This window comes from Akebia trifoliata, chromosome 3 (assembly GCF_017979445.1).
Source record: "Akebia trifoliata isolate Shusen 1 chromosome 3, ASM1797944v1, whole genome shotgun sequence".
Lineage (NCBI taxonomy): Eukaryota > Viridiplantae > Streptophyta > Magnoliopsida > Ranunculales > Lardizabalaceae > Akebia > Akebia trifoliata.
In genome coordinates, this window is record NC_141377.1 from 49,955,816 (window position 1) to 49,972,204 (window position 16,389).

Consider the following 16,389-nt stretch of genomic DNA (forward strand, 5'->3'; position numbering starts at 1 on the left):
CACATCTTATCGTCCATTGAATCTGGTTCGTGAGAAGGCTTCTTATAACGCTCTCTCAAAGAAGCACAAAGGAGTTAATAGGTAAATACTTGTCTGTTACTCCATTAATGCACACAAAACCCCAAAGTTTCATAGCTGCAAACCCAATTCGATTCTCTTCGATACCATCTCCAGTTCCATCAGAGATTTGATTATTTTGTTAAAAGTTGCATATGATCCACACCAAGCCTTCTCTCCTCCACACAAACATTCAAGATCTCCATTTTCATGATCCGAATGTCTCCTCTTGTAAGTCAATAAAATCGAAGAAACACTTCCCATCATTGATGCATGTCTGATTTATCAAGATAGATGAGATGAGGGTTTCAAAATGAACCGAATTGGAATTTTTAGAAATATCGGTCAATTGCATCTGGTTTTTAAAACACTGCTATAATCACACGTTGGCATGGTTTTTAAACTCGGTATTTGGTCTCGTCTCGTTCACCTCTGATACCGAGTTGACTCGGACGATACGTCTCGTCTCGTCGAGTCGTCTCGTTCAACATTAAAACAATGGTTTTTAACCATTTAAAAAATCTGAAAAAATCAGGAAAAATTCAGAATTGATTCCTATTAAAAAAATGAACCTCTCAAAAAATATAAAATTAAAAAAAAATTATAATATACCTATCAATCAAATTCAAGGTAATTAAATAAGGGTCCCGTTCAATGGCTAATTTTTTGGCAAAACATTTTTTAAAACATGAGTTAGAAGTTTTGGAATGGGCTGATTTTTGGTGAAGATGATCTCTACGGTGAGGAGATTATCATCACCAAAAATCAGCCCAATCCAAAACTTCTAACCCCATAAAAAATAGTTTACAAAAAATGGACGGTCCACGATTTTTCAACTTGTAAACATGGGTTAGAAGTTTTGGAATGGGCTGATTTTTTGTGAGGATGATCTCCTCACCATAGAGATCATCCTCACCAAAAATCAGCCCATTCCAAAACTTCTAACTCATGTTTTAAAAAATGTTTTGCCAAAAAGTTAGTCATTGAATGCTACCCATTAAATAAAACACATGTTTCCTAAAGATTAGTATAAATTTCTACTGAAATTTTCATCAAAAAACTTCTAAAGAAAAAATAAAACAAATTATCAAAAATACATTTAAGTATTTATCACAAGAAAGTAATAATATCACTCAATAGCTATTGCTTGTAAAAATAAAATAGAAATTTTCATTTTTAACTTTTTTTTTCACAAAACTCGGTTGTCTCGGTTAACTCGGACGAGATTTTCAAAATCTCGTCCGATACAACTCGTTTGTCTCGCGAGTTAATGTAAAATCTGTAATATCTCGGATATCTCGTTTGTCTCGGACGAGTTTTGCGAAAATATCGTCCGAGACGACTCGCATAACTCACGAGACGCATTCGTCTCATAACTCATTGTGAGTTGGTCTCGTTCACCGCTGATACCGAGTTAACTCGGGCGATACGTCTCGGTCTCGGACGAGTTTTAAAACCATGCACGTTGGTTAGTCTCTTTTAACATGTCCTTCTCTTTTATCTTCATTATAATAATCTGTGTCTCTCAGATTTCATTGGCCACTATATTTAAATGTGCAATACAGGAGAATCGAGAAAGAAACATACTGAAATCATCTACAATTCCCAAGCGTGACTTTTGTCGGCAAATTTGTAGCTTCGGCACATTTCAATGTAGGATGAAGCCGATACTGAGGTCTGTTTCTAAATAGAAGAGGAACGATATTGAATAGAGGTAATTATATATTACAAAAAAAATCTAGTTAAATAAATAAAGTTAAGGGTATAATATGTTGAAGGCTGAGGCACCCACAGAGACAGTTAGAGAGAAAAAGCAACATTAGTAGCGGAAGTGTTCAATCTCCCAATGTCAGGGATTATAGTTTGAATGATTATACTTCAAATGAATATGGCAACGAGGAGATATTGCGACTGGTAAGTACCTTATGTTCATAAATTGCATGATCAAAAATCTTAGATGATGTATTACGTTTTACAAAGAAATAAATGTATGTATTGCAGCGCCATTTAATATTCTGCTTCACAGAGTGGTTTCGACCTTTAATTAGTGATGTACTTTCCCAAGAAGTAAATCTTGCAAAGTTCGAGGAACTCGCAATGGAAGGAGTGAGCAAGATTGTTGTTAGCAATGAACTTTCACAAGAAGAAAATCTAGCAGAGTTTAGGGAACTCCCAATTGAAGGAATCAGTGAGATTGTTGTTAGCAACACACTTTTACAAGAGGAAAATCTACGTAAGTACAAGGAACTCGCACCGGAAGGGGTCAGTGAAGTTGTTGGTAGCAATGTAGTTTCCCAAGAAGAAAATCTATTCAAGTTTGAGGAACTCGCACTTGAAGGAGTCAATGAAATTGTTGTTAGAAATACACTTTCTCAAGAAGAAAATCTTGTAAAGTTTGAGGAACTTGCACCAGAAGAAGATGGTGAGAATGTTGACCTCAATCTAGCAAAGCTTGAGGAACTTGAAGTGAAAGGAGACAGAGAGATTGTTGTTAGCAATGTACTTTCCCAAGAAGAAAATCTAGCAAAGTTCAAGGAACCTACACTAGAAGGAGTAAGTGAAGTTGTTGGTAGCAATGTGTTTTCCCAAGAAGAAAATCTATCAAAGTTTGAGGAACTCGCTCTGGAAGGAGTCGATGAAATCTTTGTTAGGAATGCACTTTCTCAAGAAGAAAATCTCGTAGAGTTTGAGGAACTTGCACTAGAAGAAGATGGTGAGAATGTTGTCCTCAATCTAGCAAAGCTCGAGGAAGTCGAAGTGAAAGGAGACGGTGAGATGGTTGTTAGCGATATACTTCCCCAAGAAGAAATTATAGCAAAGTTTGAGGAACTGGAAGTGGAAGGAGCCAGTGAGATTGATATTAGCAATGTACTTCCCCCAGAAGAAAATCTAGCAAAGTTTGAGGAACATCCATTGGAAGAAAATAGGCCTCCATTTGAGCAAAGGTGAAAAATTATTCGCATTATTTCTATTGGCTAACAATGTAGAAAATATAGCCCTTTCACTATTCTACTTTAATCTCATATGTATTTATACTCCTAATGATAGGCATGATCATCTGAATGATCACCATTCAATGCAATACAGGAACAACAACAACGACGACGATGATGACAATGGGGAGACTTTAAGATTGGTAAGTACCTGCCTTATGTATGTTTTAACATAACAGTAATTTGAACTAGCTAGAAACCTATGAATAAAAAATACTTATAATTAAGCACCTGATCACATTGCAATTGGAGCTCCATCTAATATACTGCTCTACTAATATACTTGCACAGGGAAGAATCACTGAGACTGCTGCACCTTTTGCACTTGGGTGCAGGAGAGAAAGTGTTCAACAACAAAGCCAAAGTATCATAGAAGATACAAATGTATGCGAAGGTGATGCAAAAGGTGGTGAAGGTCATATTGAATATGCCAATGCCTTCGACAATGAGATTGAAGAAATTAAGGTTGATGCCATAACAAGTCAAAGACAGGAAGCTTCCTTACTCAATGATGGTAAGGCAATTCAAAGCCCTTCAACGAGCCACCCGAGCACGAAACAGCCATTGATCGAATTTGCTGAGGAAGAAATTGAAATGGAGCAGACCACAATCTATAAGCATGAGATCTTGTCTACTAGATGTGGCACTCCAAATGAGGATTCGGGAATTTCAACATCAATGTCTGTTGAACAACTAGAAGAAAATGGGCCTTCCAATAAGCAAAGGTGAAAATTAATTTGAATTCAATTTATAGTGAGTATGATTACTATGATGTGATATACATGCCCTGCATTCTAGGTACAATAAATTAAAGTGTGATTTAGACAATCCCCCGACATTTTGGTAAATATTATAGACACCCCCTGTGTTTTGAAACTGATGACATGCCTCCCTTGACCACAGTCTTCTTAATAGACTAATACAAAAAGATCCAAATGCTAAAATTTTCTACCCAAAATTCACATTGTATTCTACTTTCTCAAAAGTCCCATTTATTTTTCTTCCCAAAAACAGTCATCTTCAACCTCTATGTTGGAGTTACAATGAACTCACAAAACTACACAAAATTCCATCGATTTATACTTCCACAGAAATCCTTACTTACTTTGAGCTTTGAAGGTTGAAGTAGATAGAATCTTTAAGGTTGAAGATGAGGGTTAACATTTTTACACAAAGTGATTGAAGATGACTGGTTTTGAGAAGAAAACTCTAGGGTTTTGGCTAGAGGATGAAGACAAGGGCATTTGTACCTTTTTTATATGAAGAAGACTGAGGTCAAGATAGGCATGTCATCAGTTTCAAAACATAGGGGGTATCTCTGATATTCACCAAAACGGGGGGCATACCTAAATCACCCTAATTAAAAGAGTTACAACTTTTAAAATGAAAGTTTCTTTATTAACTTGTTTCTGAATATAGGCCCATAGAATAAACACTCAAACGAGATGATTATGACGACCCAATTAGTTTTTCATTCATTCTTGGGATGTGGCCCCAACTCATGAATCAAAGATTTAGAAATTACTGGGACAACACACTTTTCAAAATAATTACCAATTCATGTTAAATACTTTTTTAGAAATGATTAAACTTTTTAAATGGCTAATTTTCTATAGGTTGTGATAGTGAAATACCCTAATTACCCCCTGTTATTGATGATTATTTTGGAATAAAGCCATTTTTTCTTTTGCTTTGAAATATAATAGAAGGGGAATTTTATTGACACACCACAATTCTCTCAGGGCAGGCCAAAGGGCAATAATAATAATAAATAAATAAAATTGTTTTTTAGGGCACCCACGAATCTCCAACACCTTTTTGTTACTCCGGTGTATCAACACGCCAGAAACTGGCCATGAATCTCCGACACCTCTCCCTCCTCCTCCGATCTCTCTTGTTCACCTCCTCCTCTTCTTCCAATCTCTCTCTTCTACTTCTTCCGATCTCTCTCTCTCGCTCTTTCTCTTTGTTTTTCTTCATCTCCTCCTCCGATCTCTCTCTCTGTTTTTCTTTTTCTTCTTCTCTTCCTCTTCAGATCTCTTTCCCTCTCTCTATTTTTATTTTATTTTTAGAGGCCCCTAAAAATATGAGGGCCCTTAAACTTTCTTGCCATGTCAATAAAATTTCCCATAATAGAAACATAGAACAATAAAAACCACTGCGACACATGTTAACAATAAGGTAAAGGGAAAATTATTTAATCCACCATGGGAGAGGGACTTCTTCCCAAGTCCCCCCTTACTTTTGGGTGGTATCTTGATGGTCCAGTTAGTAAACTTTTTGTTTCATACCCACCCTCTCCCTTACAATAGTTTTTAAAATAGCTAAAAGACCATGTTTCTCACCTCTTTTTATCATACATAGGATTTTCCATAGCGATTACAATCCATTTTGACAATCATGACAGTGAATGACAATTGGAGAATGATATACTCTACTTATTATTTCGAACAATGTAACTTTCGATCTATTACAATGATTTCTAATTATAAATTATGAATTAAGAACAACATACTCAAATAGTTTTAAATATTTATTCATCATGTTTGACCTGAGTGTTTGTTTCTCCATAATTATATATGCAGTTTCGATATTTTGGAAAGATCTATCCAGTGTCTAGTTCAAACAAAAAAAATGAAAAGTCAAATTCGTTGATTAAGATTTTACAATTCCAATTGTAAGAAGAGTGTAACAATTTTTCTGAGTGTCCGTTACGTCATTATTGTGTATGCATTTTGGGTTTTTAGGAAAGATATATCCAATGCTAAGCTCCAATGAAAAACCCAGGTGTATTAAAATAGTATTTTGGGTATTTTGAAAATATTATAAGGGAGGGGTGGGGTGAAGAGGGTAAGAAAAAAAAAGTTTACTAACTGAGCCATCAAGATACCACACAAAAGTAAGGGGATTTAGAAAAAAGTCACTCCCACAAGGTATATTAAGTAAATTTTCCTACAGTGAAACAAACTCACAAATTTTCACAACCAACAATCATCCTTAAAAAACCTCCCAAAAAAATAAAAAAGAGCAAAATTAGTCTAATCGTTATGAAACTAAATTTCACTTAACTTAATTTCAAATACCAACATGAAATCCAAAAGCTTCAGCCTCTTGTTTAGGCTACTCCCACCTCCACACACACCCACCCACACACACACACGAGGGGTTTCAAGTTCCAATTTCACTTCTATGAATGAGAACATGCCTCAAATCTTAGAAAGAAAAAAAAATGTCATGCTCTTTTTCTTTTTGTCATGAACACCATTATGTTTAAGAAAACCAAAAAGTATGATTTCTAGGGGGTCACACATATCTATATCCATAAAATAAAAGAGGATAGTTGTCCTCCTTCCCCTTTATTTGGTTAACCCTTATGTTTTCAAACTGTTGACATACCCCTTGACCTTAGTTTTCTCTTATAACTAAATGTAAAAATATATATATATATATATATATATATATATATATATATATATATATATATATATGGCCTAAAGGCCCTCTTCATCATCAACCTAGATTTTTCTTTCCAAAATCAGTCATGTCCGACCTCTTGGCTAAATATTTTTTACCCTACTTTTCAACCATAAAATGCTATATCTTTTAATTTAAAACAAAATAAAAAAACGTCTATCATTTTCTTCATTCTATAGATTTTATCAACTTCAAACCTCAAGAACTACATAAGATTTTTGAAGGAAATATTATAAATTTTGGATAGAAAAATCAAGGGTTTTCTACAGGTTTTGGAAAGAAAAATCAAGGTTTTTATTTTAAAGGTGAGATTATTTAGTAGCCTATAAATGAAGACCAAAGTCAAGGGTAAGCATGTCATGGTTTGAAACTTTGAATAAAGGGGACTATCTCAAATTTTTACCAAGACGTGGACGGGGGTACATCTAAACCATCGATTATTCTATAATAAAACTAAAGGCTTGGCTCATACTCAAAATAACTGATGTAATATGCACATTAGCACCATTTCATACCATAGATTTCTCTAAATCAAATGTTGATTGCAAGTGTAAAAATCAGGAGTAAAGATCAAGAGTACCTATAGACCAACTATATATATAGGACAATGTGTTTCAGAAATATGGGTTAAAAGTTTCAGAATGGGCTGATTTTTTGTGAGGATGATCTCCTCACCAGTCACCATAGAGATCATCCTCACAAACTATCCAGCCCATTCTAAAACTTCTAACCCAATCAAAGTGGTTTACAAATAATTGACGGTCCACGATTCTTTGCCTTGTAAAACTGGGTCTAGAAGTTTCGTAATGACCTAATTTTTTTGTGAGGATTATCTCCTCACCATAGAGATCATCCTAAAAAAAATCAGCCCATTCTGAATATTTTAACCCATATTTCTGAAACACGTCAAAATTTGTGTCCCTCGAACAGTCCCATATATATAGGTCAGGTTTAGTTGGTTTAAGAACAACGACTCATTTAATTTTTTTTTGAAAAGAACAATGACTCATTTAATAACACACATTCCAACTATTAGGATTTTATGTGTATCCTGATAATACATCTATGGATCTTTTCTCGGTTGATCGTTTTCACCTTGAACTTGAACATTTAATGGTGATTTTCTGCATATCCTCCAAATTGGGTGTGGTACCTGCCAAAGAGTTTCCATGGCCAAGTTAGTGTTCTAATTAGGATTTTGGATCTCAGAATCACAAAGAAACAAAACCCTTCTCTTGTGGAGATCCTTTCCCTATTTATAGACTTCCCACATTTGATAACCGTCTTTTCCCTCACCATCCCTACCTCGTCATTCATGGGATATGGAAATATCCTTTCCTTTCCCACGATCTACAAAATAAATTAGAAGGGCAGTTATAAAAGGAATGCAGATAAACAAGGAAAAGATCCCTCTAATGAGTAAACTCTATATGAATCATAATAGGGTTGATCTCCTTTTTATTCTGAATGAGATTCGTCCTGTTCAAAGTCCCGGGCACTGATTAGGTTCCCACATCGGAGCAGTAATGCTGTCGATGAGAGGCACCACAACTCTGATGACCCCCTAGCTCCAATTCAGTTTAATCATCTAGAACACACCAAATATCGACATATGTAGGGCTAGGATAAAGTTCACTTTTTTGCCTATACAATACATATTCTAATGATTGCTATCTTGGGGATAATTGCCTACCATTGGATTTTGTATTTACACGGTGAAAGTGTGAATTGAGGTCACCCCAATGCGATTCATACTTAAAACACCCCTCCAACCATGATTTTAATATTTAGTGTGTCATCTTGTCTCTCCCCCCACCAATACCAAGTTGATTCGTCTCAGTCATCTCATTTCAAGTGAGATAAACCCTTTAACTTAGTCTAAAGTTATTTATTAATATTTTTCTATGCAAATAATTATACTTTTTTTTAAATAAGACGGATTTAAAGATTATTAGCCATAACAAAATATCACCCGAGTCATCTCGGATGAGATATTGGATGAGACGATTCACGTACAATATCTCACTGTGTCTTGAAAGATACTGTGATGATTTGGGCGAGTCATCTTGAGCCATACCAATCTTGGATGAGATTTGAAACCATGCCTTCAAGCCAGAGAATTCATGAATTTTTAATCCTCTTCTTTTCCAATCAAATTCAAACCAATAGAAAACATATATGATTTAGGTATTTCACTATTACGACAGATAGCAAATTAATTATTTCAAATAGAAAAATTAATTCCCATATCAGTAAAAAAAACACGACTTGGTAATTATTTTGGAAAGCATTCCGTCTCAGGTAATTTTTCAACCTTAGTTTCCTGTTCTAGTAAAATGTCCCCCATTATTCCATCCTAACAAAATTCTTTGTATTTTTCCAATATTCAGAAAAAAAATCACCAACTAAGGGGTTAATCATTTGAATCCGTAAATTGTCAGATCGTTTGTGATTTGCTGAAGGGTTTAACCATTTGAATCTGTAAATTGTCAGATCGTTAGTGATTGGCTGATTAATCATGTGAAATTTTATCCCATAACCACAATGTTTTATGTCACTTTTATCATCTTCAACCTTTGGCAATTCACCTCTGTTGAACATGAACCCCTTGCTTGCAATTTTTTTTTTTTCTTTTCCAAACACCAAAAAATATTATGTGCATGATTGTTGAATTTATTTTTGGTAATAATTGCCGAATCCGAACTTGGTTCCTATGCTTAGGACCCTTATATAGAAATTTTCATTAGATCAGTTGAATTGGTGATTTATAGATCAACAATAACCTTCTCTTATTCATGAAGTTGGTTACAATGCTTAGGACCCTTATATAGAAATTTTGATAGACATTTTCATAAGGTCAGTTGAATTGGTGATAATAACGTTCTTTTATTCATTTCTATCCTCGCACATAGCTGTACATTTCTTTTCCTTGCTCTAGTAACATTTATAAATTACTTGTTTCTTTTGTTGTAGGTTGGACTTGAATGGTCAACCAGATTCTGACATAACTCTTGAAGAAGAGATCACTGTGCCATCATCATCATCAAGGGCAACTGTCAAAACAGCAGAAGAAAACATACAAAAAGTGTTGAAATGGTTGAGTGAAAAAGATGTTAAAATTGTTAGAATTGAAGGGAAAGAAGGCAGCGGGAGAACATGGACGGCAAGGCAAGTGATGCACACTGCGGTTGAGACTGGTCTCTTCGACATTGCCATATGGCTAAATGTGGGCTCCTCTTATAATTATAACTTCCAAGATATGATGATGCAAATTATTGATCAGTTGAAGCTATCTTCAACCATGATGAGGGCCGTTCGAGAAATGACTGAGAAGAGCTTACAACATGATATCGCTGCGACACTTGCAGAGAAGAGTTTTTTGCTGATTCTAGATGATGCAGAGGGCTTTTCTTTAAATGATCTGGATAAATTAGGAGTTCCTCTACCTTCCAAGCGACGAAATAAATCATCCAAGGTTTTATTCATTGGACGTACACACATCTCTTCGAATTTACCCCCCAATAGGGTTCTTTCTCTGAATCCCTTGCACTTTGATGAAGCCTGGTTATTGTTCTGCGACAAAGTTGGGGTAGCATTTGATTCTCCCGATAGCCATTCCCTAGCTGAAGATTTAGTCCATGACTGTTATGGTGTGACTCTGGACATTATATTACTAGCTGGAGCATTGAGAAACATCAAGGAAGATACTAGCCTGACATTGGGGGCTAGATTGAAAATGGCATATAATCTACGAACCATTGACTTATTGACTATAACGGAAATTAGTTGTGCGATGTTACCCAGCAAGGCCATGAAAGATTGCTTATTGTACTGCACACTCTATCCAAAGTACCATCATATCAATGTGAAAGGGTTGATAACATCTTGGATTATAGAAGGATTTATTGAAGGATTCGATTGTTTGGAGGATGCATATGAGGAAGGCAAACATATATTAAAGGAGCTCATAGATCATTATCTGCTGTATAAATCAGATGACAGCCATGTGATGGTGCATGACAGCCTACACTACATGGGCAGGAATTATATCTTAGAACACGAAAGAAGTGATATAATTTTGGCAAAAGCTAGTGTGAGGTTAATTATTCCTGAACTATATACAGAGCAAGATTGCTTCAGGAAAATCTATCTGATGGATGGGAGTTTGCAAACGAAGTACCTTGATTGTCCAGAATTCCCCAAATCCTCAACACTGTTGTTTCATGGCAGGAATGTTGAAGGTACCCTCTCAACTGAAATCCCAGATGCATTCTTTCAGAAAATGCAGAATCTTCAAATTCTCACCCTTCTCCATGTTGGAACAAGGTCTCTGCCATCATCCCTTTCCAATTTGAAGGAGCTTTATGTACTTGTGTTAAGAGGTTGTGGCACTTTGGAGAACTTGAACCACATACGAGGCCTCACTAATCTAAGGGTGCTCAACCTTTCGGGTGCTCACGCCTTGAAGGAAATCGCAGATGACTTCTTTGTGACTATGCTTCACCTTGAAGCCCTCGACCTCTCAGACACCCACATTAAAAAGTTACCAACATCTCTTTCCAACCTTTTCGGCCTCTGCCATCTCATCCTAAGAGGTTGCTCATACTTGGAGGAACTGCCACATCTGAAAGCAGCTAAACATCTTAAAGTGCTCGATCTATCTGGAACTAGCTCTCTGAGAAAAATTGACGATCGATTGTTTGAGGATAAGACTTCCCTTAAGCAACTCCACCTCTCTGGAACCGTGTTTGACCGTTTTCCACCCATTTTCAATCTAAATGGCATCCATTACCTCTCACTGAGAGGTTGTTCATGCTTTGACATGCTGCCGTGTCTGGAAGCATTTACGTCACTCAAAGTGCTTGATCTTTCGGGTACTAGTTCATTGAGGAAATTCCAAGACAAATCCTTTGAAATGAACTCTTACCTTCGTATACTCGACTTATCTGGAACCCAGGTTGTTCAACTACCATCTCTTTCCAAATGTTTCCGTCTCCGTCAACTTTTTCTAAGAGGTTGTTCTAACTTAAAGACTCTCCCACCCTTACATTGGAATCTTCGGTTGCTTGATCTTTCGGGTTCCACTGCTTTTAAGAATTTTCAAGATGAATCCCTAGAATGTAAGCTTCAAATACTCAATCTCTCAGGAACTCGGATTGTCCATTTACCAGCTATTCCTACACAGAGTCGTCTCCGTCAACTCTTACTAAGAAGTTGTTTGAATTTACAGACACTACCACTGTTGGCAAATCTTCGAGGTCTGGAAAAAATTGATCTTTCAGGTTCTACTGCATTCCAAAAATTCAATGATGAGTCCTTTGCATTTTCCCTTCGAATACTCAACCTTTCTGAAACTCAAGTTGCACAGTTACCATCCCTTTCAAAATGCACCGGTCTCTCCCAACTATTATTAAGAGGTTGTTTAAAACTAAAGGTATTACCAAATTTGGATGCACTTACAAAACTGGAGGTGCTTGATCTTTCTGGCGCTACCGCATTCAAGAAACTCCCAGATGAAACCTTTGGACAAAAGAATTGCCTTCAAAAATTGGATTTGTCTGGAACCCAAGTTGAAAAGCTACCATCCCTTTCTAAATGCACGGGTCTTTCCCAATTATTATTAAGAGGTTGCTTGAAACTGAAATCATTGGAAAACTTAGACATCCTAACAAAACTTGAGGTGCTTGATCTTTCTGGAGTTCCCGCTTTCAGGCAATTTCCCGATGAATCCTTTGAGCAGAAGATTGACCTTAAGAAATTAGATCTGTCTGGAACCCCAGTTGAAAACCTACGATTCCTTTCCAAATGCAGTGGACTATGTCAACTATTACTGAGAGGTTGCTCGAATCTAGAAACACTGCCACCTTTGGAAGCACTTACAAAACTCGAGGTACTCAATCTTTCTGGTGCCACCGCTTTCAGGGGATTCCCAGATGAATTCTTCATGCAGAAGAATGACCTTAAAAAATTGGATCTGTCTGGAACCCAAGTTGAACAACTAACATTCCTTTACAAATGCACCAGACTCTCTCGACTATTGCTAAGAAGTTGCTCGAAACTAGAGACACTTCCACCTTTGCAAGCATTTAGAAGACTGGAGGAGCTCGATCTTTTTGGTGCTACTGCTTTTAGGCGATTCCCAGATGAATCCGTCGGGCAGAAGAATGGTCTTCCTGAATGTAGTGATCTCAGCAAGCCCTTTCTGAATGAATCCTTCAAAACTGAGTGGGGGGACATTATGAATGTATCTAAAGAGGATGGCTGCAGATCTTGTATACGTGTAACTGCAAGCAATTCTGATGTTTTGCACTCTATTTGCAATAACTCACAATTGTGGGAGAAATGCTTCCAAAGGTTCAATTTATGTTTGTGCTCTATTGAAAAGCAAGGAAAAGAGGATGACATTTATTTTCAGGGGAAGGAATTCGTATTCAAAGATACCTACTACACTCAAACCAGGTGGCTTCCTCAATCAACAGTGCCTGACAATTTTTTGGAAATTTGTGGGTTTCAAAGCTTTCCCAGTGGTATCGAGGGGATCCTCAATTGTGTGGAACTTTTATTTTTAAGGCAGAATGCATCTATCACACGACTGTCAGATATAGGTACTGAAAATGTTAAAGTTATGAGAGAATGTTGGATAGAGAGATGTGATGGAATGGAGAGTGTATTTTATGGGGATGAGACGGAAGAGAATGTTGCATTGGGAAGATGTTTACAGAGTCTCTGGGTCTCGAATCTTTCTGAGTTGAGGACTTTGTGTGAAGGGGTCGCACAATCTGGGAGCTTTACATGTCTTAAAAATTTATATCTAGATTGCTGCCCAAGCCTCATCACTGTCTTCTCTTCAGGCCTGGAGCTAAAAAACCTTGAAACACTCCAGATCAAATTCTGTGAAGAATTTGAGTGTGTATTTGGAGAAATGGTATTGGGGGAAAGTGCACTCCCAAGGTTGCGTAAGTTGACTCTCTGGAAATTGTCAGAGTTGAAGAGTATCTGTGGTGGAGTATTGCCATCTCTACGAAACCTCAAAGTTGGAGGGTGTCCAAAACTGCGGACACTCCCACTCGAAGTAAACAGAACCAATCGTCCTCAAATAGAGATTCAAGGAGAGCTGGAATGGTGGGAGGAATTGAAATTGGAAGATGAAGGCATCTGGTCCCATCTCCATTTTGAACAATTGTGATGGACTTTGGGATCTTAAACAACAACATAGGAATCTTTGAAGAGCTCCATAGTGCTGCTTCACATAGTGCATTTCCATAACTCTGAACTGCAGGTTTGCCATGAACTAGTTTTTTTGTTTACATTGAAAAGCTTCGTAATTATGAGTTGTTTTTCATCTTTATATGGTAAAAATAGGATTGGATTCATATGGGGTCTTGTTATAACATGCTTAGTTTAATTCTACCATACATTAGTACAGTTGTTTTTCTACAGAAGAGGTTCGCCTCAATGCAGTGTCCACATTTTAGGTGACAAATGAATTTTGATAATAATAATGTATGTAAGATATGTTTGGGCTTTTAGGTTGTTGCCTTCTACATGCACCTGTAGATCTTTTGTAAGTTTCTTACTCTCTTTTACTCTTTTTTTCAACTATGTTTCATGTTTTTATAGTTGTAAGTCTTTATTTTGAGTTTTAATGTTGGACTGACCAAATGCAATTATTTCTGCTGAAATAAATTAAAAATATAATGAAGTTTGTGCATGATATGTGTCCAACCCCTGTTTTTTGAGCTTTTATACAAAAAATTATGCATTAAGTATGATAGAAAGTTGCAGATTGTGAGTTTGATGCACTAATTTTGATCTTTAAAAGTTTGTGCTGTGAGTGTTCGTGTTGATTACATTTTGGCATTCTACCATCACTTCTTCTCAAGATTGTTTCTATCATACCATCTAATCTCAGCCTGATTTGTGACTGTTGATTCACTTGAATGATATCTTGGTCCTTGTAGGAATTGGAACCATTTACCTAACCTACTTCCTCAAGCTTGCATATCGAATATTGGAGCATAGGATGCATATTATATGATATTCCTTACTTCAAAATTGTTACTATTTTAGATTTGAAATGGTCAAAGTTTGATGAAGCTAAAGTATAAAAGATTTTTGCAGAATACCATTATTTTTGTAGGCCAAATTTTGTATCACCACCAGGTTAAGTCTATAGTAATGAGATCAGTGACTCAAAGATGCAAACAGATTTCTAATCCTAACTGTACCTCAATAATATAGCTCTTTCCGATTTGGCGAGGTGCAAATATTTGGTGTTTCCACAAGATAAGCATGTTTTAACGAGACAGGTTGCTTAAAGCTGCACAAAAGCTTTGAAACCAAAATCTTTCTCAACAACACTGGACCTTATAAAACTTAGACAACTAGGCATTTGTGCAATGGTTAGCATTGCCGCTGGGTAAGCATATCTTTCACTCAACAATATATTCAGCTCAGTTCTCAAAAAGTTTATTATTAGGGTAAATTACCATTTCATTGCTGAATATGGCTTAATCTTCCATGAAATAACCAAGGTGTAAATTACCATTTATTGTTGCCATACACATTGATGTTGAGAATTGCATATGTATACTAGACCAAACTCCTTGGTTATTTGGTGGAAGGTTTGGGTCCAAGTTATTGATTAATATTCCCTTAAGGATTGGTCTGTAGTGTAATTAGGTCGTGTAAATGGTCTAGAGCAGGTTTACAACTTACAACAAATTAACGATTATTAATTTAGAGTTGTTACTCGGAATAGTTCTTCTACTTGAAAGTGTTCTGGCATAGCCTAACTGTTTTTCACCTACTGCTTTCTTCAGTTGTTATATAATGTTATAGGTTCTGTTTGTCTGCTATTATGAGGCAGGTAATCCTCCAACGTTATTAATTTGCAAAGTGGGAATTAACTGGGGTATGACACACCCGAGAGTGGAGTAAAATATACACTCAACACTCCCCCTCATCCTTAAGGGTGGAAAGATTCGAACCCATGACCTATATACGAACCTAGTGCGCTGATACCATGTTAACCAACCAACTACTCCAAAAGACCGATGTGTTGGAGAAGGGGAGAACTATGAATATAAGAGGGTCATGGGAATAACTGGGGTATGACACACCTGAGACTGGAGGAAAATATACACTCAACACATTTACTGGGCTACAATATTCCAGTTAACAAATCAGTTTTACAAAGGTTCAACAAAGTTGTCTACTGGGTTTCTTTCTTCTTAACTAACTCTTCAATTAAGATGTTAAGCTCTTTGTGTATCTCCTTCAACTGCTGATCCAGCTCAGATGATATTGGATTAATGTTGGCTGGCATCATCTGATCCAGAACCAGAACTAAGAGGCTTGACCTTGGCTAGCCGATCCAGCCGAGTTGGCACAACTTTCTCTGGTTTCCTTTCAATCGGCATTTTTCAGAACAAGTGAAAGAAGGTGATCTAAGAATTGGTAGAAGGAGAGATGAATGAGGGTTTGGGATGGATGAAAAGGAAGGAGTAGATGTTTGGCATTTTTCTTTTTTCTTTTTTGAATCGCACATTGCTGATGTGGAGGTGTGCACATAACCTTAAATACCTTTCACTCGCATCTCAATAAAGACGTCACCAATTTTAGATGTCAATTTTTATGTCACACTAGCATTTTCCGTTTCTTTTGTCAAAATGTTTTGCCGTTTAAGAGTGCTGGTGAAGATGTGGGGAAGGGTATATCCAAGCCTTTCATCTTCTTCTAGAAGCTCCTTTTGCCAACTTTCCTTCCTTCCATTTTTTTATCCTTATTTTACTTTCACCAAATGGAACGTTCTACTTGCACCCACCAATACTGCTCTCTGTTTACTATTTGCACCACCTTAAAA

The 16,389-nt window shown here is 36.6% G+C and overlaps 1 protein-coding gene across 5 annotated transcripts; it reads left to right on the forward strand.

The window, feature by feature from the left end:
• LOC147407690 (uncharacterized) lies at window positions 1–16,155 on the forward strand. 5 transcript variants are annotated; one of them, XM_086436384.1, is made up of 6 exons: window positions 88–446; window positions 1,623–1,971; window positions 2,059–3,002; window positions 3,106–3,193; window positions 3,342–3,775; window positions 9,498–16,155. In XM_086436384.1, exons 3-6 carry the CDS (start codon window positions 2,155–2,157, stop codon window positions 13,708–13,710), a joined length of 5,583 nt encoding a protein of 1,860 aa, XP_086292510.1. In that variant the 5' UTR covers window positions 88–446; window positions 1,623–1,971; window positions 2,059–2,154; the 3' UTR covers window positions 13,711–16,155. The 5 variants fall into 5 exon arrangements, with proteins under 5 accessions (XP_086292506.1, XP_086292510.1, XP_086292505.1 ...); XM_086436380.1 differs by lacking the exon at window positions 88–446 and adding an exon at window positions 1–81 and having other exon boundaries at window positions 1,623–3,002; XM_086436379.1 differs by having other exon boundaries at window positions 1,623–3,002.
• The last annotated feature ends 234 nt before the right edge of the window (window positions 16,156–16,389 follow it).